Consider the following 24,813-nt stretch of genomic DNA (forward strand, 5'->3'; position numbering starts at 1 on the left):
TTAAAAAGGGTCTTTAAATATGTCTGCTTGTGTCTGTATATGTGTGGATGGATGTGTGTGTGTGTGTGTGTGTGTGTGTGTGTGTGTGTGTGTGTGTGCGCGCGCGAGAGTGTATACCCGTCCTTTTTTCCCCCTAAGGTAAGTCTTTCCGCTCCCGGGATTGGAATGACTCCTTACCCTCTCCCTTAAAACCCACATCCTTTCGTCTTTCCCTCTTTCCTGATGAGGCAACAGTTTGTTGCGAAAGCTTGAATTTTGTGTGTATGTTTGTGGTTGTTTGTGTGTCTGTCGACCTGCCAGCACTTTCATTTGGTAAATCAAATCATCTTTGTTTTTAGATATATATTTCCTACGTGGAATGTTTCCCTCTATTATAACCAAAGATGATGTTCTTTTTAGGAAATGCTCAATATGTCCACCATCATTCCTGAACAATAGCTGTAGTCAAGGAATAACGTTGTGAACAGCACTGTAAAGCATGTACGGAGTTACGGTGAGGCATTGGCGTCGGATGTTGTCTTGCAGCATCCCTAGAGATGTCGGTTGATCACGATACACTTGTGACTTCAGGTAACCCCAAAGCCAATAATCGCACGGACTGAGGTCTGGGGACCTGGGAGGCTAAGCATGATGAAAGTGGCGGCTGAGCACACGCTCATCACCAAACGACGTGCGCAAGAGATCTTTCACGCATCTAGCAATACCTTCGCCCTCCCCCCCCCCCCACGCCCCCCCCCCCCCAATAAAACCCCATGTCATTCCAAGCACCTGTGTCAATTTCTACCTATCTATCTACATTATTCAGTGGTTTACTAAGTTTTAAAATTTACACTGACTTTTTGATCACCCGGTAGTTTCTTTTAAAATAGAAAATTATACATGTAGCAGCATGATAGCTATGAAACAGCCGCAGCTGTTAGTGGTTTTCATGTAGTTATTGGATGCATTCTACATGCATTAGAATTATGAAGTGACAAACAAATCAAGATTGTCATGCATTACTGAAAGCTTGATGATAAAATGCTGTACACTTCACACTATGATTCAATTAGAATGGTCATGTAGAATCTAAGAAATGAATTCTCTACTATAATATGGCAGAATAGAAAGATTCACATAAAAGTAATTAAACAACCTGGAGCAAACACAAAATTGAACAGGTGGTTTTGGCCAGCTTAAGATTGTCTTAAATACTAATTGTTAAGTACAAGTTTAGGGTCAAAATTTTAGTATGAAGTTCACCACATTCGTGAAAGATACTAACTAGATGGGTGGCATCCATCAGGGACCCCCTCCCCCCCCCCCCCTCTGTGGAAGGATGTAAAACTGTTTCTACTACCCTCATTTATGTAAAACAAAACTCATCATCATTCCTAACCTGTGCAGTCAGTGGTCAGCGATGAAGACGAGAGTGGATGCGTGGTAGTGAACTTTATTTGTTGTTTGCTGATCTGAAGGAGATGAGATGTGCAAGACAGTGGCGCACTATGAGAGTGCGGCCTGTCTGCTAACAGATATCATTTAAAAGCATGTCGTCAAAAGATCATGTGTAAGGAGCGGGGATGGAGCTCGCAATAATGTGTATTTATACGTGCCAAGATTGTGTACACTTTTCAGTTTGGCAAAATTTGCCTCTTCAGACTATGTTCCGTGTCTGCTCATACAATCGTGAATTCTCGATATTTCCTGAGACTCTTGTCATGTACACTGGCCAGAACTGTTTCGCATGGAATTATGATGTCCTGTTTTCCAATGTCATCTAAGTGTACTGAAACACACATTTCTCCTTTAATGCTTCTGGGTCAGCAGATGATTCTTTTTCCATATACTTTGAGGCCATGTGACACTGAATGGATTAACCAGAAAAATAGTTCCTGCAGCCTCTTGGATTTTGTCTGTTATGCTGAAAACTTTCCCATTCCATCAAAAATGGTTTCAGAGGTGTGCGCTAACAAGCGATTTGGTGCAGCACCAGTAATAGGTCTTCTGCGCTAAGCTACTCATTCCTTGAAAGTGAGGCAGGAAGTCATTACCAAAAAAAAAAAAATAAAAAAATAAAAAAATAAAATAAAATCATGTCTTTTTCCTAAGCACCTCTACATCAGAATAATATTTTCCTTCATTGATCTCTCAATCAACTTAGCATGTTCCCAAAAGGCTAGTAATTGCCATTCCCCAATCCACTAATGTGACAGCAAGACAGCTTTAATGATGCCTGCTTATTACGTGACCAGGGAGTCAGTTGTAAAACTAAAAAGCTCACATGAGTGCCCATGCATATTAAAATCTTGACCAACCTCCCTTTGACAGTTGCCACCTCAGTTAACCTTAAATAACTGTCGGAATTAACGGGTTTTATCGGAAGCTTGGAGAGGCAGCTACACTAGCCCGTGTTCCCTTTTGTTACCTTCATGCCCTAGAAATCTTCTGCAGCCTCTACTTTGCCTGTTCAGCAAAAAGATTACAGTCGACACTTGGAGTGACTGATCTCTCTACTTTGGGATCAGCAGGAGCCGCAATTACTAATGGCCATATGTCTGTGCTGCTTGCAATGCCTATAATTTGTCTCCAGAGTGAATACATGATAGGGATCATTCCCATGAGAAGAAAATGGGGAAAAGATGCGTAGCCCTCTCTCTCTGCACAGCAAGCTGCTCCAGCCTCTTGTAAAGCTGAGGGTTTTGTAGATTTTATTTCTGCTGACTTGTGTTTTTATTCCCTTGATAAACACACTCGCAACTCTGGTCTCTACCTTCTCAAGGAGCACTTCATTCCTCCTCTTGTCTAACACTCGGACGTAGGGATAACACGAAACTGAGCCAACGTGCTCGGCAAAACTCTTAAAATCTTTCCTGGTTGTTCACTGACAGAGGTGGACATCTTGCCCCAGTAGGAAATATCACTTATTTTCTGGTAGAATTTTATTCAGCTAACCACCTGTGCTAGTCAATCAAAAGTGCTGGTGTCATGCAGTGATTCTACAAAATCTACATAGGATCTTGCATATCTAGTTAACTTCAGGTGTGCGACATGCAACAGGAACCTGTTGGCCCAAGAACACATTTAGCCAAAATCACAATATTCTACAAAAGTGTAGTAACATTTTCAGACATCTTCCCAACATGACTCTTAACGACTTCTTACTGGCCCTAGTTAGCTTGTGATGTCTAGCTCGTGCCAAATATTGCCTCAGAAATGCCTAAAATTTATGTCAGTAGGTCTTGGTCAGGGCCATCGGGCATGTGGGCATGTAAAGGGGCTCATTAAAATAAACGAAGGAGTTTGAAACTATTCTTATCCTGAAGGAATAGAATTGGGCACATCCAAGTGAGAATGCTAGACCCATTAGTCAAGATGGTTAGCTGAGTTGTTAGTTTTTGAAGTTGGAACAATGTCTGGATAAATATAGAGAGACAGGAGATGGTACACATCATGTATAGTTACAGGACAGAACCAGTGTGTCCTTTCTTGGACAAATGTGCCAGCTGTGTTATTCAGCCAACATGTGATTTTTCTCCCACGCTCCTTGTTGACTGCTCAAAAAGTGAGGCATAGGGGCTTGTGATTCAGTGAACAACTTCTGCTGAGGTGACAGTCTTCCTCGGCACATAGGCTACAATGAATTTTGTTAAATGACCTGCACAGTGCATTACTTTTGAAAAGCTAACATTTGGGGGCAATATCACACTACAAGAGAGCTGCAAAAATGTATATTAAGCTCTGATGAGAGATAATACCCACATAGTAATAAATGAGCTACTGTTTCTTGTAATATCTGTAAAGAGTTCATAATCTTCATACTACGATTGTAATGTTAATTGGTGGTCTCTTTCTCTCTAAGGCATGTCTCCTATGTCAGTCCCTCTTAATGTCAGCATCTCCATGTGTTCATATTTTTTGTAACATTATTTTTTGATGTGATGTAATATTGTCGTATGGTTTGGTGAATTATTGGCAATTTTTCTGGTATAATATCCAACCAGTCACTTAAACTTATTCACATGAATGCAGGATTATTAACGTACAGTATTAGAGGAATATTATATCTTGAATGTAGACCCTAGTGTCTAGCTGAATGTTGTGCAAGATCAGTGTTCGTGTAATGCCTCCATCTATGTATGTAAATAGTGTCAAATTCAAAAAGCACCTTGTTTCAAGTTATGCCTAGGGACCAGAAAAATTTTGCATTTTGTGACAAGTATGAAATGCTGCAAATTCTGCCCAAAATGCAAAATTACTTAAGACACTATTTTGTTACGAATTGTATCCATATGGACTATTTTATCAGAGATAACTTAAAGTAGTTAATTTTCTGCATATAACCATCAAAAATTTAACCAGTTTTAAGTTATAGTTCAGTTGTACTTCATCTGGTGAAATCCAATTTGGAAAGATAATCTACTTAAGAACTTGTTTGCAAAATGAAGTGTATGAATGCAATGGTATATCAATTAGCTCAATGATCTGGCACCATGTCAACTCTGGACAGTTGAATGGTCTGAGATATATGCTGCATAACGCAATATAGTAGTTTTCAGGTGTGGGACCTAGCATTTTACAATAAAGAAAAGAGTACTTTTTTGTTAGCTAAAGCTCAAAAGATGGTATAATGCGGACACTTTTAACATTGCAAATTAGCTGGAAGATGCTTTGATGTGTGGCTGCATCGAATACTGCTAGAGGTCAGGCTGAACTACATTGTTGACAATACTCTGCTAACCTCAACAAGTCATTGCTCGGTAGCTGTCCCCGAATGTCATGTGTTGTGTGTTGCTCATTGTTTTCTTTTATTATTTTGAAATAAAGGAGGTGACCGACTAATCCTTGCCCATCATGGATTTAAATTATCAGTCTTACAACACCAGAAGAGATCGACAATCCCTGTAACAGCATGTCAGTTCTGCTGTATGCTGCTGCCCTGTTGAAGGGTGGCAGCACTTGTTTGCCTGCACCACTCCTCTCCCATCTGGTGATCAAAATTCTAGTTTGTTTACGCTCACGACCATGTGCCACTACAACCTGTAGTGCCCACATTCTACACTGTGGCAACTGGAAAACTAAATTTTTTAACTGTGCCGAAATCCTTTTCCTATCGTAAAAATAGTTATTGTATGTTTGGTTCTACTTCTATGCTAAGTACCTTGTCATTCAATCTGTAGCATTGTCATGCAAGAAACACACAGCTATGAATGTCCATGAGAGGTCAAAATTCATACTCTGCAGATATTGTAATCATCGAATTGCACGGGAAAAGACAAGTAATGTCCAGGAACAGGCAGGGAAAAACCTGCTGCTTTCCAACAGGACAATCATTCCTGAAAGCTTAAATACTGCCAAATGAAGAAAACGAAGGGTGTTTCACAACAAAAAGATACTGAAGTTTTTGCAAAAGCAAATAATCAAGTCAAAAAGTTCCCAATCAGCACTATTTTTAACAGTCAATTGCCAAGAACTAGGGCTTTGTTTGCCCTCACTCATGTAGCATGACAACCTTTTACATTAGAGCATCTAATAATTTACAAACAAAAAGAAAAAAATAGATGCGAATTTTGCCAAAAGTAGACACTACATTTTCTGGTCCCTTCTAAACAAATCACAAATGATTCACATCATCTTACGACAGTGTCAAATCGCACTAAAGATAACATTATAAAAATATATAGGTAGAGAGATGCTGACCTTAGTAGATACTGACATATAGGGTGTGGCTTTATAGAGAGAGATTGTTTGATGCTGTCATCGCATTTCATTAATGACAATTGGTAGATAAAAATTGATGTAAAACTATTGTAATTTAATCTAAATATTTTTAAACTGCGCTTTGAAATGAGAGTATTTGCTGGAAATAGTGGTTCATGGAACTAACTACGCACGGTGTTTGTTGCCAGTCAATAAGCAACTATGAAGAAGACTGGATTTAGAAGAGACTTCATTGTATTGATCATTGTCTTGTGAACACACTGCTGTGTATGTCTTTGAAACCATTTATAGAACACAAAAAACATAAGTTGCTTTGTCATGTTTGTTGTTAATAATGTCATATATTGGCTTATACATTGAAAATGTCTGGTACGTGTATTCTTGTGTGTTCACTATGCTAGGAAGCACTGACACATTGGACACTGGGATTAAAAAATGTGAGCCTCTGTATGTTGACTGTTACAAATGATTAGAAATGTAGTGGATTTACTGATGCAAACAGCTATTAAATAAGTAGCATAATAGTACATGTGAAATCAATACTTCCCATATGCCCTTGGAAGTGACAGGCCTGGAACTGGAGTGAGATTTGTGAAAGTGGCTACAGATAATTAAGAGATAGCATTTTGCCAGAAATTTACTTCTTGTGCAAGTATTAGTTAATTAAAATGAAAAAGTAAAGATGGTAACAGCCACTTTTATTAATGCTATTTATTAGGAACGAGTAGCACCATTATCAGTTGTGAAATGACCCGGTCATTGTTGTATGTCTGTTCACATTTGCAATTATGTTTAGCTTATACTATATCTGAGGTGAATGGCTGTTTTTTGTTGTGGTGATAGTTCCTTGTGGTGGTAGTAGAATCTAGTTTTGTTACGTATAAATGAAATCTTTTAATTTTCTAGCAATTTCATTTTGTGAAATATGAACACAATTAATAATGTTAAGAAATGGTGCAGGACTTCCAGTGTAGTACAAAAATAGGTCAGCTCTTATCTTTAAAAAATTACATTCTTCTAATTCATTGCTAAGCCCAAGTAAAGTGAAGAACTTCTTTTTCTTTCATCACTACCACAAGGAACTTCCACTGCGATGGAAAAAAGAAATCAATGCTGTAGGTACACCATCTGATAAAGTGTGTCCAGACACCGCTGTATCATCCAGAAATGACACCTAATATAATTGCATAGATAAAAAATATCTACTCGCCACCTGGCAGCAGGAGAACCCACGTAAAAAGAAATTTGCAAGCTTTCGGAGCCAATAGATCCTCCTCCTGCCAGCGAAGTTGAAGGGGGAGGAAGAGTGGTACCTCAAGATGCCTACTTTTGCAATCATTCCCAGTATAAAGCTTCCTGCATGCACCTTTCCACTACCACCTGTTCCAACACTAGCACTGGTAAATCCTAAAATATCAAGAACAGAGAAACGTCAAGAACCACATGTAGGTCATGAACAAACAGTTTTTTTATGTATGTTCATACACCAGTAAACTGACTGAGAGAATGAACCAGCACAAAAAACTGCTCCTACCAGACCATATAGGCTATATAGGTCCTCTTGCCTGATCCTAGTTTCTGAACTGCAATACTTCCTTACATCTGACATCGTTCTCAACTTAACCTCTTTTGGCACACCACCATCCGCTCCCCCTGTTACGCCCCCTCTCTCCCCCCGCCCCCCCCCCCCCCCCCCGCCCCCACCCCTTTCTCTCTCTTAACCTTTTGTTTATTCATCTGTGGACTGAAGCAGAAATAGTACTGACCAATGTCATTAGTAGCTGCCTAAAGCAGAAGACTTACATTATTACCCTTCACATTTACCACAATTTTTGTAAAATATAATGACACTACAGTGTTCATCTGCCAGTGTGAAAGGTATCACAAAAATAGCTAAGTATGAAAGCCTTGCGATTCACACATTTATATAAGCTGACCGACAGTACTTCATGTGTCAGACAGATAAATTCAGCTTGAAAACTTGGGCCTAAAAACTTTATGTAAACTTTCACTTTGCTCTTTGTATCTATTGGATCAAAACTTGCGTATGTCATGACATACTGAACAATGCAAAATCTAGGATGGGGTAATGACAGTATGAAGTGGATAGATTGCTACTCATCATGTAGTGGTGGTGCTGAGTGACAGACCGACACAGAAAAAGTAAAATAAGACAAAAGAAAACTGGCGCGTATCCACACGTTTTTCGCATGAAATTTTAATATCATTGTCATGATACCACATTTCCTCTAGTTTCTCCATTACGTCTTGTTTAATGGTTATTGTAAATGTCCTTACCTTCTGTTTCACAATAGCCCATAAATTTTCAGTTGGCTTCATATCAGGGCTATTCCCTGGCCAGGACAACACTTTCAGTTGCTTTTCTTCCAAGTACTTGGACACACTTTCGGCAGCATGTCGCATGTCAATGGTACTAACATCTAACATTTTTCCTGAATGTAAGAATTGGTCAACAGTTATGGCTCATAATTTCATATATTTATAATCTTCTCACGACTGTATTTCCTCCCCAAGTTTACAGAAAGCTTCCCTGCAGCAGTGCAGGAAACCAGTTATGTAAAAAAAGAGTATACATATACGTGGAACATGGGCACTTCCATATTCTAATTGTAAGGACGTGCTATCCTTTAATTTCAAAATTTAATCACTAAATGTGCCCTGCAGGTATCCCTTTAATGCACTTACTGTACTGTTATGTGCACTGCAGTTTATCTGCACTTACCAAATTAGTAAACAAAATATATTGTTCTCATTCATCAGCAATGAATTTGAACTTCGATTCTTTCCAGTGTGAACTTCTGAAACCCAGTGTTTTTAGTGCAACTCCTCTTCAGTTATACAGGTTTTATTGAGCAATTAAGTGCAAATAAATCACTCAGTATAACAGATACTAACTCTTCTTAAACTAAACTGAATCAAAGACTTCGGGAGATTGATACCTCGTATCCATTAAAGTACTCAGCAGATTTATTGAAATACTCAAATGTTAGAGCTAGAGAATGCTCTCAGGGTACCTCTGTTGGGGTCCACTCGAATACAAACCACTCTCGTGATGGATGTGCATGCAATCAGTCCGCTCACAAAACATATGTGCCCATTGGAATGGAGAACTGATAAGTGGCAGTAGAGAATAAGAGAGTCCAAATCAGTGGCCATAAAATAGCTATGTATCACAAAGTTGTCATAAACAAGTCCACAGGAGTGCATGTATTACATATTGGTGAGCTGAGACAAGTGAGGCCAGACAGTACACAGCAGTCATTAAATTTGCCATTCTCGTTTACCCATGCGACCTGGTGCCAGCATATGTATTGCTTTGTGCTGCACATAGTGACCTTGCTGAACGTGTGCGTGATTGTATCTGTTGAGCCATCAGTACGTCTGGTGGGATCACAGGTGTTTCCTCACTAATATTACAGTTAAATGATTGGTTGAATAAAAACCACTAGAGGCAGAAAAGCATTTTGTCTGTACTTATTGCCTGAGGATGTCCAAATTTTGGAAACTTTTATTTTTATTTATTTATTTTGTTTTATAAAGCTTACCTGCTGTATTATTCACAGCAAATTTGTCTTACTGCGAACATTAAATTGCCAACATGATCAATTATTTTCTTCAGTCAGTGCACGTGTTACAAAGAATGCAGCCTTAAGGTGTAAATTTTGGCTCCTGCACATATGAGAAAAAGTGTTGGTGTTCCAGTTGCTATGCGTTTGACAGATTATCATTTTTTACTGTTCACTGTTCCTACTTGAGATTACATATTGTCATTTGGAGATAGTGAGTGGAGCCTGGAGGCTAGAAAATGGAATGTCAAGTGGAGAAATCAGAACACTTCCAGCATATTCTTATGTTTCAGCTCAGTAGAGGGATGATGGCAGCAGAGGCAGTTGGAAACATTTGCACTGTGTATGGAAGTAATGCCATTGGACAGAGCGCCGCAAGGAAATGGTTTTCTCATTTTAAGGATGATTGTTTTGACATTACTCTCCGTGTTCAGGAAAACCTTCAGGGTTTGATGAAGATCATTTAAATGCATTAATCCACAATGATCCATATTTATGTACTCAAGAACTGGCAGATGTGATGAACTGCGATCATTCCACCATCATGCTGTATTTGCATGCAGTGAGGAAGTTTCAAAACTTGGGTGTATGTGTACAGCATGCTCTAAGCCAAAATCACAAAAATCAACAGATGGCCAAATGTAAATCTCTGCTTGCTAGTCATCAATTGGTCGTGAACAACATTGACCAGTCCTAACCTGTATGAGTACTGGTGACAAGAAATGGTGTCTTCATGTTAAATAAGAAAAAGAAATGAATGGTTGACTCCCAAACAAGGCAGCACTCCCCGTACAAAAATGTGCGTGGTTCCACAAAACATAATGTTATACAGCCGGTGGAATAGTGAGGAAATAACCTTGTTTCACAAAGCGGAGCTGGGCGGAATAAAGCCGAACGGGTGAATGCAAACTGCTGGTTGTTTGTGATTGATTGGGTACACTTGGGTATACTTCACTACTAATTATAACAATGCTGATCATTATCAGCATTGTTATAATTCGTAGTGAAGTATATAGTGTCAGACTAACAGAGTGGAAATAAACAAATAACAGGCAAGAAAGATTACATATTATCTTCTCAGTGTACCCAAGAAAATGAAATTTTACAGAAAATTTTTGGCCAGATCGCTACCTAGAAAGGGCAAATTGTATAGTCCCTGGCTAGCAGCCACTTCGGTCTATTCTGGGAGTAGCACGGAAAACGCTTTGTACAAACACGTAATAACGCCTATTTGGAGAATAATCACAGGATAACTAAATTGGTGATTCTGTCAGGGTTAGTAGAGTTAACCGGAGAATGAGTTTTGTCAGTGGTAGGAATAGTTACAGAATTAATGATAATATTGTTTGTTAGAATGAGGAAGGCCCCCCCATGAACCATGGACCTTGCCGTTGGTGGGGAGGCTTGCGTGCCTCAGCAATACAGATGGCCGTACCGTAGGTGCAACCACAACGGAGGGGTATCTGTTGAGAGGCCAGACAAACATGTGGTTCCTGAAGAGGGGCAGCAGCCTTTTCAGTAGTTGCAGGGGCAACAGTCTGGATGATTGACTGATCTGGCCTTGTAACAATAACCAAAACGGCCTTGCTGTGCTGGTACTGCGAACGGCTGAAAGCAAGGGGAAACTACAGCCGTAATTTTTCCCGAGGACATGCAGCTTTACTGTATGATTAAATGATGATGGCGTCCTCTTGGGTAAAATATTCCGGAGGTAAAATAGTCCCCCATTCGGATCTCCGGGCGGGGACTACTCAAGAGGACGTCGTTATCAGGAGAAAGAAAACTGGCATTCTACGGATCGGAGCGTGGAATGTCGGATCCCTTAACCGGGCAGGTAGGTTAGAAAATTTAAGAAGGGAAATGGATAGGTTAAAGTTAGATATAGTGGGAGTTAGTGAAGTTCGGTGGCAGGAGGAACAAGACTTTTGGTCAGGTGATTACAGTGTTATAAATACAAAATCAAATAGGGGTAATGCAGGAGTAGGTTTAATAATGAATAAAAAATAGGAGTGCGGGTTAGCTACTACAAACAGCATAGTGAACGCATTATTGTGGCCAAGATAGACACAAGGCCCATGCCTACTACAGTAGTACAAGTTTATATGCCAACTAGCTCTGCAGATGATGAAGAAATTGATGAAATGTATGACGAGATAAAAGAAATTATTCAGGTAGTGAAGGGAGACGAAAATTTAATAGTCATAGGTGACTGGAATTCGTCGGTAGGAAAAGGGAGAGAAGGAAATATAGTAGGTGAATATGGATTGGGGGGAAGAAATGAAAGAGGAAGCCGCCTTGTAGAATTTTGCACAGAGCATAACTTAATCATAGCTAACACTTGGTTCAAGAATCATGAAAGAAGGTTGTATACCTGGAAGAATCCTGGAGATACTAAAAGGTATCAGATAGATTACATAATGGTAAGACAGAGATTTAGGAACCAGGTTTTAAATTGTAAGACATTTCCAGGGGCAGATGTGGATTCTGACCACAATCTAGTGGTTATGAACTGCAGATTGAAACTGAAGAAACTGCAAAAAGGCGGGAATTTAAGGAGATGGGACCTAACTAAACTGAAAGAACCAGAGGTTGTAGAGAGTTTCAGGGAGAGCATAAGGGAACAATCGACAGGAATGGGGGAAAGAAATACAGTAGAAGAAGAATGGGTAGCTCTGAGGGATGAAGTAGTGAAGGCAGCAGAGGATCAAGTAGGTAAAAAGACGAGGGCTAATAGAAATCCTTGGGTAACAGAAGAAATATTGAATTTAATTGATGAAAGGAGAAAATATAAAAATGCAGTAAATGAAGCAGGGAAAAAGGAATACAAACGTCTCAAAAATAAGATTGACAGGAAGTGCAAAAATGGCTAAGCAGGGGATGGCTAGAGTACAAATGTAAGGATGTAGAGGCTTGTCTCACTAGGGGTAAGATAGATACTGCCTACAGGAAAATTAAAGAGACCTTTGGAGATAAGAGAACCACTTGTATGAATATTAAGAGCTCAGATGGCAACCCAGTTCTAAGCAAAGAAGGGAAGGCAGAAAGGTGGAAGGAGTATATAGAGGGTTTATACAAGGGCGATGTACTTGAGGACAATATTATGGAAATGGAAGAGGATGTAGATGAAGATGAAATGGGAGATACGATACTGCGTGAAGAGTTTGACAGAGCACTGAAAGACCTGAGTCGAAACAAGGCCCCGGGAGTAGACAACATTCCATTAGAACTACTGATGGCCTTGGGAGAGCCAATCATGACAAAACTCTACCATCTGGTGCGCAAGATGTATGAGACAGGCGAAATACCTACAGACTTCAAGAAGAATATAATAATTCCAATCCCAAAGAAAGCAGGTGTTGACAGATGTGAAAATTACTGAACTATCAGTTTAATAAGTCACAGCTGCAAAATACTAACGCGTATTCTTTACAGACGAATGGAAAAACTGGTAGAAGCGGACCTCGGGGAGGATCAGTTTGGATTCCGTAGAAATGTTGGAACACGTGAGGCAATACTAACCTTACGACTTATCTTAGAAGAAAGATTAAGAAAAGGCAAACCTACGTTTCTAGCATTTGTAGACTTAGAGAAAGCTTTTGACAACGTTAACTGGAATACTCTCTTTCAAATTCTGAAGGTGTCAGGGGTAAAATACAGGGAGCGAAAGGCTATTTACAATTTGTACAGAAACCAGATGGCAGTTGTAAGAGTCAAGGGACATGAAAGGGAAGCAGTGGTTGGGAAAGGAGTGAGACAGGGTTGTAGCCTCTCCCCAATGTTATTCAATCTGTATATTGAGCAAGCAGTAAAGGAAACAAAAGAAAAATTCGGAGTAGGTATTAAAATTCATGGAGAAGGAGTAAAAACTTTGAGGTTTGCCGATGACATTGTAATTCTGCCAGAGACAGCAAAGGACTTGGAAGAGCGGTTGAATGGAATGGACAGTGTCTTGAAAGGAGGATATAAGATGAACATCAACAAAAGCAAAATGAGGATAATGGAATGTAGTCAAATTAAATCGGGTTATGCTGAGGGGATTAGATTAGGAAATGACACTTAAAGTAGTAAAGGAGTTTTGCTATTTAGGGAGTAAAATAACTGATGATGGTCGAAGTAGAGAGGATATAAAATGTAGACTGGCAATGGCAAGGAAATCGTTTCTGAAGAAGAGAAATTTGTTAACATCGAGTATAGATTTAAGTGTCAGGAAGTCGTTTCTGAAAGTATTTGTGTGGAGTGTAGCCATGTATGGAAGTGAAACATGGGCGATAACCAGTTTGGACAAGAAGAGAATAGAAGCTTTCGAAATGTGGTGCTACAGAAGAATGCTGAAGATAAGGTGGGTAGATCACGTAACTAATGAGGAGGTATTGAATAGGATTGGGGAGAAGAGAAGTTTGTGGCACAACTTGACTAGAAGAAGGGATCGGTTGGTAGGACATGTTTTGAGGCATCAAGGGATCACAAATTTAGCATTGGAGGGCAGCGTGGAGGGTAAAAATCGTAGAGGGAGACCAAGAGATCAATACACTAAGCAGATTCAGAAGGATGTAGGTTGCAGTAGGTACTGGGAGATATAGAAGCTTGCACAGGATAGAGTAGCATGGAGAGTTGCATCAAACCAGTCTCAGGACTGAAGACCACAACAACAATGAGGAAGGAGAATAAACAGAGACATCACGAAAGAAAGAAAGAAAATGGGCAGGATGTCAAACCGGCCGACTGGGAGCAGGAGAGGCACCACGAGACATTTTAATTTCCACTATCCTGAATATAGCTTGATGGCATACATTACAAAATATACACATTTGAGTTCCACAGTGTGAAATACAGTGACGTGCAGTAGAAGAATGTTGTGTGAAGAGATGTGGCACTGCACTTTGTCACACATAAGACCAAATAACGCTTCTTACATTTCCTCGAAGTTGTATGTTTTGTGCTTCAGACATCTTGAGAAAGATGTGCACTACAAAATGAACAAATTTTTGAGAAGTCCTTTTTCTTTCTTTTCCTTTTTTTCTTTTTTTTTATGTCCTACCTCAAACGCTTCAGGGAGGTGGGCAGAGGGGGGGATGCCACCCTGTAGTATTGCCCTGGTTCAAAATATCGTAGATCCAGAGCTGTTACCAAGTGAATTAAAATACAGTCACATAATTATTTACAGATTTCATTTTATTTCCACCTTTCTGGCAGTCAAGCATTAATTGCCTTTCAGAACAATGAAGTTATTTTTGTCGCTTTCCTAAAGAAATTAGACTTTTATTTATCTTTTCCGCTGAGGCAGCCAATTTATTTGAAACAAAGTGTTTGATTCCACACTGTTGGCCTAGTTTCAACTGTTTGCCACATTTCAAGTGCACGTTTTCGTCTTCTAACATGTATGGCATTGTGCCATAATAAAGAAACAAACATGAGGTGATATAGTACCTGGTTCTCCAAGAAAATTTATATCCCTAAAACCCTCACTGAAAAGCTTAACATAGAGGCCTACTTCGTTGGGAGTCTGGGTATACGAATGTGCACTTTAAGGTGAATTTTTCATTTCAGTATGGTTCCAAGAAATTCAGACGCCCTTGTGGTATCCTCTGATGTCTTGTTTCTTTTATGACATAATTTTAGATTGTTTAATGTTTCACATATAGGAACATACAGGGCTTCCTATGTCATTGTAGCTGTGCAAGTGCGGTGATGTCTTTTATCTCGCAGCTATCTGGCAACTGCTGGAACAAACCTGTTCCTAACAGATTGTGGGAAAATATTACGAATTGTGGTTTGAAAAGTGTTACTTTCGAATGTAAAATTTCCTTCCACGCAAGATGAAGTATGTGCAAGAATGTATGATGAATTTCTCAAGTCACAGTGTGTATGACTCTCATTTAAAAGTCAACTCTTTGGTGACAAGCCATTCAGTAGAATTTCAAGTGCAGAAGTTCAGAGATTTATGTCAGTGTTAAACATTTTACTGGCACATTTGTGTATGTATCTTAAAAGTGTAAAACACACAAAAAAAGATAAACATTATATGTGAAAGATTAGCTTCTTTTAGCTTATTAATCTTAGAGACAAATATTATATGTGAAAGCTTTGCTTTTCTTGTAGCAACTCTATGTATAATTAATTTAAACCATTAACTTTTCCTGTTCATGTGTTTGCACTACTTATGTGATGTTGCTATTGACTGACTGCATCACTTGTCCTGTGCTCTGAATATCTGCTGTTATTGGCTGGCAAGATCACATGAAATGAGCTATGACTGGCTTACAAAAGCGAACCACAATCTAGATTTCAGTGCTTCTGAAAGTAACATGTGGTGTTCAGTGAAGTGTGACTTTATACTTTCATAATATGAAAATATGCAGTGTACATGTTGCTGCACATCAAAGAACATTCCAAAACATGTTTTTTTCCCCTGTGTTTCGTTTTCTAAAGTGCCGGGAAATAATAAGTTGCTGTATAAAACCATAATGAATCAAATGATAGACAAAAGTATACTGTTAATTAAAGGTGAAAAAGTGTATTTTCACCTGGGAGAAAGTGTATTTTTAACTGGGAGATCTGGGAAAAACCTGGGAATTTTTTTTTCCTTGTCCACATATACACCCTGAAGTTGTTTTTGTTATTGATTGTAAAAATCAGTTTCAGCTGATCTGTGAACTGTATACAGTTTTCGTTTGGACTTTGTCTCCTTTTCCGTGATTAAGAATGGAGTTACATGTTGTGGTGTTAAAATGTACAACAAATAAGATCTTGCTAACATAAAGCAAGAAATTTGGAATCTCAACCAATCCAAAAGAAAATTAAAAACATACGTCCGTAGCCACTCCTCCTACAAATTCTCTGAATGGCCTATTAGTTACATGCCAAGTAGCAATGGTTATAGTAAAGCTGTATGACAAATAATATTGTTCTGTAAATAGGCATCTGTATTGAGAGATGTAAGAAAGAAAAATTGGAAAATACCATTGTAATAAAGTAATTAGCTAGTAAAAGCAGGTAAACAGCAGTTACACAGTAAAACAGAGGTGGTAGTAACCTTTTTCAAAATAGCAGCTTTCTTATTAATTTATTCGATTAAATTTATGGCATAATCAAGAATAGCAATAAGTGGTATAATGCTAGTTTATTGTAAATACAGTACACACACAAAGTTTCTATGAGGTCTTTGTCTTTCAATAATGTGTACATTAACTTGTTGCATATCCCTGAAGATTCTCATTGATGGAATCAGTGGAACGTGCTTAATGAATGAAATACAGCTTTAAGCATTTGACAATTTCTATCAGACTATTTAATTCAGTTGCACCTGTCTGGCTGAATTTGCAGCTTATTGCATGAAATTCATTCTCTCTCTCTCTCTCTCTCTCTCTCTCTCTCTCTCTCTCTCTCTCTCTCTCTCTGTGGGTGGGTGGGTGGGTGGGTGGGTGTGTGGGTGTGCGCACCCACCTCAGAAATTGTTGAAAGGATAACTAAGGCTTTCTCTTTTCCAGAACTACTATTTTGCCACAGCCTGATAAACTGAAGAACATGATGGACAAATTCAAGGCCTTCCACGAGAAGTTCCTGCAGAAATATGAATAATGTGTAAATATAAGGAAACTTGAAAACACTCTATTATCAGAGTTATTTCAAGTGATGAGTGTGTCGTGATGCTCTCTTTCTTTGTGGTGGAAAAGTCTTAAACACATTTGTTCAAACTAGCTCTATATAAAGAAGGAAAAAAATTGGTGTACTTCCTAATGAACAGTGCATTTTGTGTCCATTTTGTCACTGCTTCAGGCAATATTCTTCTTTCATTTTGTGCACATTCCCATGCTGAATAAATTCCTTGGATAATGTATCAAACAGAATTTTGAGAGTAGTTACAGAAAGTATACACAACAGTAAACAAGAAAGATAGGATCCAGAGTATGAAACTTTACAATAGGGTAAGAATTGGAAGCACATTTTTGAGTATTGTTCACAGAAGTTCAAAAAGATGCACTCAAAATTGACAGCATTATCTTGAATTCTAATTTATCTTTAACAATATACTTTTTGCATTAAGTCAAATGTTAAGTTTCATAATGTGCAACACGTCAGTGAAGAACAGTCTAGAATTGCTCTGTTGTTAAATTTGTGTAATATGCATATAGATAGCAGAATAATTGTAACTTGTTACAGTGTCCCTTAGTCATTTCAAATTATTGTGAAGATTATATACAATCAAGTCAGAGAATTTTCCCGGCAAAGGAAAAATTTTTGAGTGATGTAGTTTTTAATATTTTGCTTTACATTTTTTAGATGTGACTTTTTCCTAGCTGATACTGTGAACAGTATTATTGGTGTATTTTCTTTTCTCATCCTTCAAGCTTCCTGTTTTTGTATGAGACTGTTAGTCATATACCCATTCTATTGAATCGCTTGGAAGTGGGTTTTATTGACTGCTTGTAAATGTTGTAGATATTCTACTGTCTGTGAATAAATAACTAATACTCAAAGATTTATTTGTTTAAATTGTACATTCAGAATGAAAAAATTAGTATGTTGGGACCGTGTGTGTGTGTGTGTGTGTGTCCTACATACCCTGCTCTGTAGTTCCTACTTTAATACACTAAGATGACTTAATCCACATACTTCCATACATACCACGCTACAGCCCACATTCTGTGACAACTGGAAGACTACATCGCTGTGTTTACTTAGTGAAGTATAGTCGTCTATCTTCTGTAACTCATTAGTTCGCCCTGGATTTTCTGTCATTTCATATCAATTTTCATGATTCAATCACTCGTTCATAAAATTTCTCCTACCTGTCTACACTCATCTCAAGTGTAATAATTGTTTCTTTTCTTTTGGAATAGATTTGATTTGTTGGTGCTGTACGTTACTATGTCAAACACAGCCTGGCACCGAGCAAAAATGATAAATTACTGCACCACTACTATATGAAGAGAGCTGGCAGCTGATATACCTATTCCTCCAATGCAGAATAATAATAATAATAATAATAATAATAATAATAATAATAATAATAATGTGGATGTTGGCAATCTTGAATGTCAGTGCTGAAAAGATTTCGGGGGAAAGATAAATTGTTAAAGGATGGGGAAGTCTTCTAGTTTTTAAGATCCATCAAAACCTAAGTTCATATTAAACATATAAGCTGTTGAAAAACATATTTCAGTTCAATAAAATCTTCAACCATAGCAAGGGTGACATGATGGGAAAGCTTAACTAAATTTTCATGTCTTGCTCATTACAAAGTAGAGCTGATCAGTAGATTTGGTTCACCAGAGAAGAAAAGTTTCCAATTAGTGTGTTTCCTCTATCTCGAGTACTGTTGTAGGAGGTCATGATCAAGTTGGAGGCCAGAGCAAAAGGAACAGACAATACAGTCATTTGAACAGAGCAAAACCAGCCAACAGATGCCGAGTTACTTCATTGTATATGAATAAATAAAGATAAAAGTGGTATCTGCTCATTTGTTTAAAAGGGTGAGCATCCTTTAAAACTGGATGTTGTGGCACACAGTACAATTTGCATCATCATTTAAGACTGATTATGCCTTTCAGCATTCAGTCTGGAGCATAGTCCCCCTTATAAAATTCCTCCATGATCCGCTATTCAGTGCTAACATTGGTGCCTCTTCTGATGTTAAGCCTATTACTTCAAAATCATTCTTAACCGAATCCAGGTACCTTCTCCTTGGTCTACCCCGACTCCTCCTCCCCTCTACTGCTGAACCCATGTCTCTTGGGTAACCTTGCTTCTCCCATGCGTGTAACATGACCCCACCATCTAAGCCTGTTCGCCCTGACTGCTACATCTAGAGAGTTCATTCCCAGTTTTTCGTTGATTTCCTCATTGTGCACACCCTCCTGCCATTGTTCCCATCTACTAGTACCTGCAATCATCCTAGCTACTTTCATATCCGTAACCTCAACCTTATTGATAAGGTAACCTGAATCCACCCAGCTTTCGCTCCCATACAACAAAGTTGGTCGAAAGGTTGAACGGTGCACAGATAACTTAGTCTTGGCACGGACTTACTTCTTGCAGAAGAGAGTAGATCGTAGCTTAGCGCTCACTGCATTAGCTTTGCTACACCTCGCTTCCAGTTCTTTCACTATGTTGCCATCCTGTGAGAATATGCATCCTAAGTACTTGAAACCGTCCACCTGTTCTAACTTTGTTCCTCCTATTTGGCACTCAATCCGTTTATATTTCTTTTCCACTGACATTACTTTCGTTTGGAGATACTAATCTTCATACCATAGTCCTTACATTTCTGATCTAGCTCTGAAATATTACTTTGCAAACTTTCAATCGAATCTGCCATCACAACTAAGTCATCCGCATATGCAAGACTGCTTATTGTGTGTTTACATATCTTAATCTCACCCAGCCAGTCTATTGTTTTCAACAGATGATCCATAAATAATATGAACAACAGTGGAGACAGGTTGCAGCCTTGTCTTACCCCTGACACTACTCTGAACCATGGACTCAATTTACCATCAACTCTAACTGCTGCCTGACTATCTATGTAAAGACCTTTAATTGCTTGCAAAAGTTTGCCTCGTATTCCATAATCACCTAGCACAGACAATAACTTCCTCCTAGAAACCCGGTCATATGCCTTTTCTAGATTTATAAAACATAGATACAATTCCCTGTTTCACTCGTAACACTTCTCCATTATTTGCCGTGAGCTAAAGATCTAGTCCTGACAACCTCTTAAGAGGCCTAAACCCACACTGATTTTCATCCAATTTGTCCTCAACTAATACTCGCACTATCCTTTCAGCAATACCTGAGAAGATTTTACCCACAAAGCTGATCAAAGAGATACCTCTGTAGTTGTTACAATCTTTTCTGTTTCCATGTTTAAAGATTGGTGTGATTACTGCTTTCGTCCAGTCTGATGGAACCTGTCCCGACTCCCACACCATTTCAATTATCCTGTGTAGCCATTTAAGACCTGACATTCCACTGTATTTGATGAGTTCCGACTTAATTTCATCCACCCCAGCCACTTTATTGCACTGCAATCTATTGACCATTTTCTCCACTTCCTCAAATGTGATCCTATTTCCATCATCATTCCTGTCCCATTGTACATCGAAATATGAAACATTACTGATCGTATTTTCACCTACATTGAGCAACTCTTCAAGATATTCCCTCCATCTGCCCAAGGCATCAACAGGATCCACCAGCAGTACAATTTGCAAAGAATACTAATTATTCATAAATATCTCCAGAGTTTCAGAAGACACTGTGAAAACTAAAAGATGTCCAGAAAATACCCACACATCAGTGGATAGAGCATCTCTCAATGTTTTCAGCTCACATTACGTGTGAGGCACAGACTATGAAACAGCAAACATCAGTACTTGGATGTTGTATGTTGAAGTCGCTGCTCATGTGCCTAGGTAGATAAAACGTCAGCACGAACTAATCTGATGCAGTAATGTGGAGTGGACGATTTGACTGCATGTTATGAATTGCCTCATCCTTATTTATGCACTCTGCAACTATGCCAAGGGGATATTACAAATCAGAACTTGGAGAGATACTCTATCTGCAGAAAGATTTCATTTTTCTGTATGTCTTGTTTTCATGCAGTTGTGTTCTGTAACGTCGAAAGTACTTATGAATACCTGTAATTCTGTGTCAATTAAGATGAAATAAGTTGTGTTTAAATAGAGGACGCAGGGGAAAGTATTTGACTTAAATGTATGAGAGAAGGAAAGTAGCTACTCATCAAATAGCAGAGATGCTGAATCGTGATAGACACAATAAAGAGATTCACACAATCATAGCTTTCGGCCATTAAGGCCTTTGTCAGCAGTAGACACACATACATGCGCGCACGTGTGCTTGTGTGCGCGCGCTCAAGCGCAGGCACAGGCGCAACTTGCACACATGTCTGCAGTCTCAGAGAGTTGAAACTACACTGCGAGCAGCAGCGCCAGTGCATAATGGGAGTGGCGATTGGGTGGGGGTTAGGAGGAGGCTGGGGAGGGGAGGGGGAGGGATAGTGTGGTGGGAGTGGCGGGCAGTGAAGTGTTGCAGTTTGGATGGAGGGTAGAAGACAAGGTGCGGAGGGGGAGGGGGGGGGGAGTAAGTAACGGAAACGAGAGAAGTAAAAATATAAGAAATTAAAAGACTGGGTGTGGCGGTGAACGGTGAAATGACTGCTGTGTAGTGCTGGCATGGAAACAGGGAGGGGGCTGGATGGGTGAGGACAGTGACTAACGACGGTTGAGGCCAGGAGGGTTACGGGAACGTAGGATGTATTGCAGGGAAAGTTCCCACCTGCGCAATTCAGAAAAGCTGGTGTTGGCGGGAAGGATCCATATGGCACAGGCTGTGAACCAGTCTTTGAGATGAGAGGTATCATGTTTGGCAGCGTGTTCAGCTACAGGGTGGTCCACTTGCTTTTTGACCACAATTTGTCGGTGGCCATTCATGCGGACAGACAGCTTGTTGGTTGTCATACCTACATAAAATGCAGCACAGTGATTGCAGCTTAGCTTGTAGATCACATGACTGGTTTCACAGGTAGCCCTGCCTTTGATGTGATAGGGAATGTTAGTAACCGGACTGGAGTAGGTGGTGGTAGGAGGATGTATAGTACGGGTATTGCATCTAGGTCTGTTACAGGGGTATGAGCCATGAGGCAAGGGATTGGGAGCAGGGGTTTTCACACGTGTTTGGGTGTATTTTTGTATAATTTTTTGGACATAATTCTACTTTCTTACATATTGTTTCGCATTTTTTGCACCACCATGGATCCTTGCTCCTTCCATCTGCGTCAATACAGAAAAGTTTCCTTATCCCTAGCGAGATCCTAGTGCCACATACTGTTACTGCGTTGTTGCTTGGCTCACGAAATCCCCCCTAATGGCCTTACCATCAAATTACCCATCTCTGGTTGCCACTCCTCCTTCCACAATGACCTCCACTTGTTCAGATTCTGCCAATCCTTAGCCCTCACCAACATAGTCCTGCAAAAACCATATCAACCAAGCCCAATCCTCCTTGCAGCATCTTCTCTCCATCTGCAAAATTCTCATGCTATGTAATCCGCCGAAATTCCTGGAACCCATAAGACGCATTGAAACTCTTGCCCTGCAGGAACTTGAGCAACATGCACAACGCCACCTCAAAAAGCTCTCCATCCTGGTCACTTCCTACTCCCGCCTAGGTGTACCACTGCCCACCACTTCTACAACCACCTCCAAACCTCGCCCACGCCCCCTCATAGCTGACAGACCTTGTGTCGCTGACCTACTACACTTACCCCACCGTCCGAAACTCCCTCCCACCACCACACAGAAATCAAAACCTAAACAGACCCGCAACACAATCATGAACCTTTCCTCCAGAAGCCTTAGTCCCACAGAAATATGTCCTTTCCAAAGGCCTCACCTTTTGCCCCACTCCAAAGTTCAATCATGCAGGACTAGTTAAAGACCTTCTCCCGGTCCCTACAGTGGAAACACTTTTTCGCCACCATCCCGACCAATCAGACTCAACCAAAGACCTACATTGAACCTTGCCTAACTCAGTTCACTCCATCCAACTGTGATCCACCCCCACTGCCTCCAAACAACCCCCTGTTAACTTTCCAGAATTTCTTATCCTTGAACCTTGCCTCACCATCATTCCCCAAATCCCTCACCATGCATACTAACCTTACATCTGCAGAAAGAACAGCAGTCCACCATCTACAAACTGATCCCAATCTTGTAATCCTACCTGCAGACAAGGGCTCCACCACTGTAGTTTTGAACCGCAAGGATTATGTGGCAGAAGGACTCCATCAGCTGTCAGATACTTCCACCTACAAACCATGCCACAGTGATCCCAATCCAGCAGAATCTCCTGTCACTACCCAAATCCTTAGACCCATCCCAGAACCTCTCCCCAGAGTCCATCTCTCTACTTACCCCTACCACTCCCGTACTCCCACCTTCTACATGATTCCTGAAGTCCATAAACCCAACCACCCAGGACACCCCATTGTGGCCGGTTACTGTGCCCCCACTGAGAGAATCTCGGCTCTCGTAGACCAACACCTTCAACCTAATACCCGGAACCTATCCTCCTATATAAAAGATACCAACCATTTCCTCGACCGACTCTCCACAGTTCCTTTCCCTTTACCACACGGTGCCCTGCTCGTCACTATTGATTACACCTCCCTGTACACTAACATTCCTAATGCCTATGGCCATACTGCTATCGAACACTACCTTTCCAGACACCCTATGGATTCCAAACCAACAGCCTCCTCTATAGTCTCCATGACCAACTATATCCTCACCCACAATTACTTCTCCTTTGAAGGCATTACCTACAAACAAATCCACGGTACAGCTATGGGCAACCGCATGGCACCATACTATGCTAACCTATTCATGGGCCATCTAGAGGAATCCTTCCTAAAAACCAAGATTCCTAAACCCCTCACCTGGTTCAGATTCATTGATGACATCTTTGCTATCTGGATTGAAGGTGAGGACACCTTATTCACATTCCTCCAGAACTTCAACAACTTCTCCCCCATTTGCTTCACCTGGTCCTACTCAACCCAACAAGCCACCTTCCTAGATGTTGACCTCCACCTCAGAGATGGCTACATCAGTACCTCCATCCATATCAAACCTACTAACCACCAGCAATACCTCCACTGCAACAGCTGCCACTCGTTTCATATCAAGAAGTCCCTTCCTTACAGCCTAGCCACCTTTGGTCGTCACATCTGCAGTGATGAGCAGTCCCTCTCTAAATATACCGAGGGTCTCATTGAAGCCTTCACTGACCGTAATTATCTTCCCATCCTTGTATAAAAACAAATCTCCCGTGCCTTATCTTTCCAGTCTCCCACCACCTCCCAAAGTCCTACAATCCGGCCACAGAGCAGCATTCCCCTCGTAACTTAGTACCATCCGGGACTGGAGCAACTGAATCACATTCTCCCCCAGGGTTTCGATTACCTCTCATCGTGCCCTGAAATGAGAAATGTCCTACCCACTATCCTTCCCACCCCTCCTACCGTGGTATTCCGCCATCCACCGAACTTACACAATATACTCGTTCATCCTTACACAACCCCTGCTCCCAATTCCTTATCTCATGGCTCATACCCCTGTGATAGACCTAGATGCAAGACCTGTTCTATACAACCTCCTACACCACCACCACCTACTGCAGTCCGGTTACTAACATTACCTATCACATCAAAGGCAGGGCTACCTGTGAAACCACTCGTGATCTACAAGCTAAGCCGCAATCACTGTGCTGCATTTTATGTAGGCATGACAACCAACAAGCTGTCTGTCCACATGAACGGCCACCAACAAACTGTGGCCAAAAAACAAGTGGCCACCCTGTTGCTGAACACACTGCCAAACATGATACCCCTCATCTCAATGACTGCTTCACAGCCTGTGCCATATGGATCCTTCCCACCAACACCAGCTTTTCTGAATTGCGCAGGTGGGAACTTTCCCTGCAATACATCCTATGTTCTCGA

At 40.3% G+C, this 24,813-nt stretch overlaps 1 protein-coding gene across 1 annotated transcript in view; it reads left to right on the plus strand.

Annotated features, from left to right (window-relative positions):
- Positions 1-17,766, plus strand: part of LOC126473480 (alanine aminotransferase 1-like) — an 80,018-nt gene extending 62,252 nt beyond the window's left edge. The window contains exon 12 of the mRNA XM_050100555.1: positions 16,775-17,766. Coding sequence (XP_049956512.1) covers positions 16,775-16,865 — 91 coding nt within the window. The 3' untranslated portion in view covers positions 16,866-17,766. The remainder of the gene's footprint in view (positions 1-16,774) is intronic.
- Positions 17,767-24,813: the final 7,047 nt, after the last annotated feature.

Source organism: Schistocerca serialis, chromosome 4 (genome assembly GCF_023864345.2).
Source record: "Schistocerca serialis cubense isolate TAMUIC-IGC-003099 chromosome 4, iqSchSeri2.2, whole genome shotgun sequence".
Classification (NCBI taxonomy): Eukaryota; Metazoa; Arthropoda; class Insecta; order Orthoptera; family Acrididae; genus Schistocerca; species Schistocerca serialis.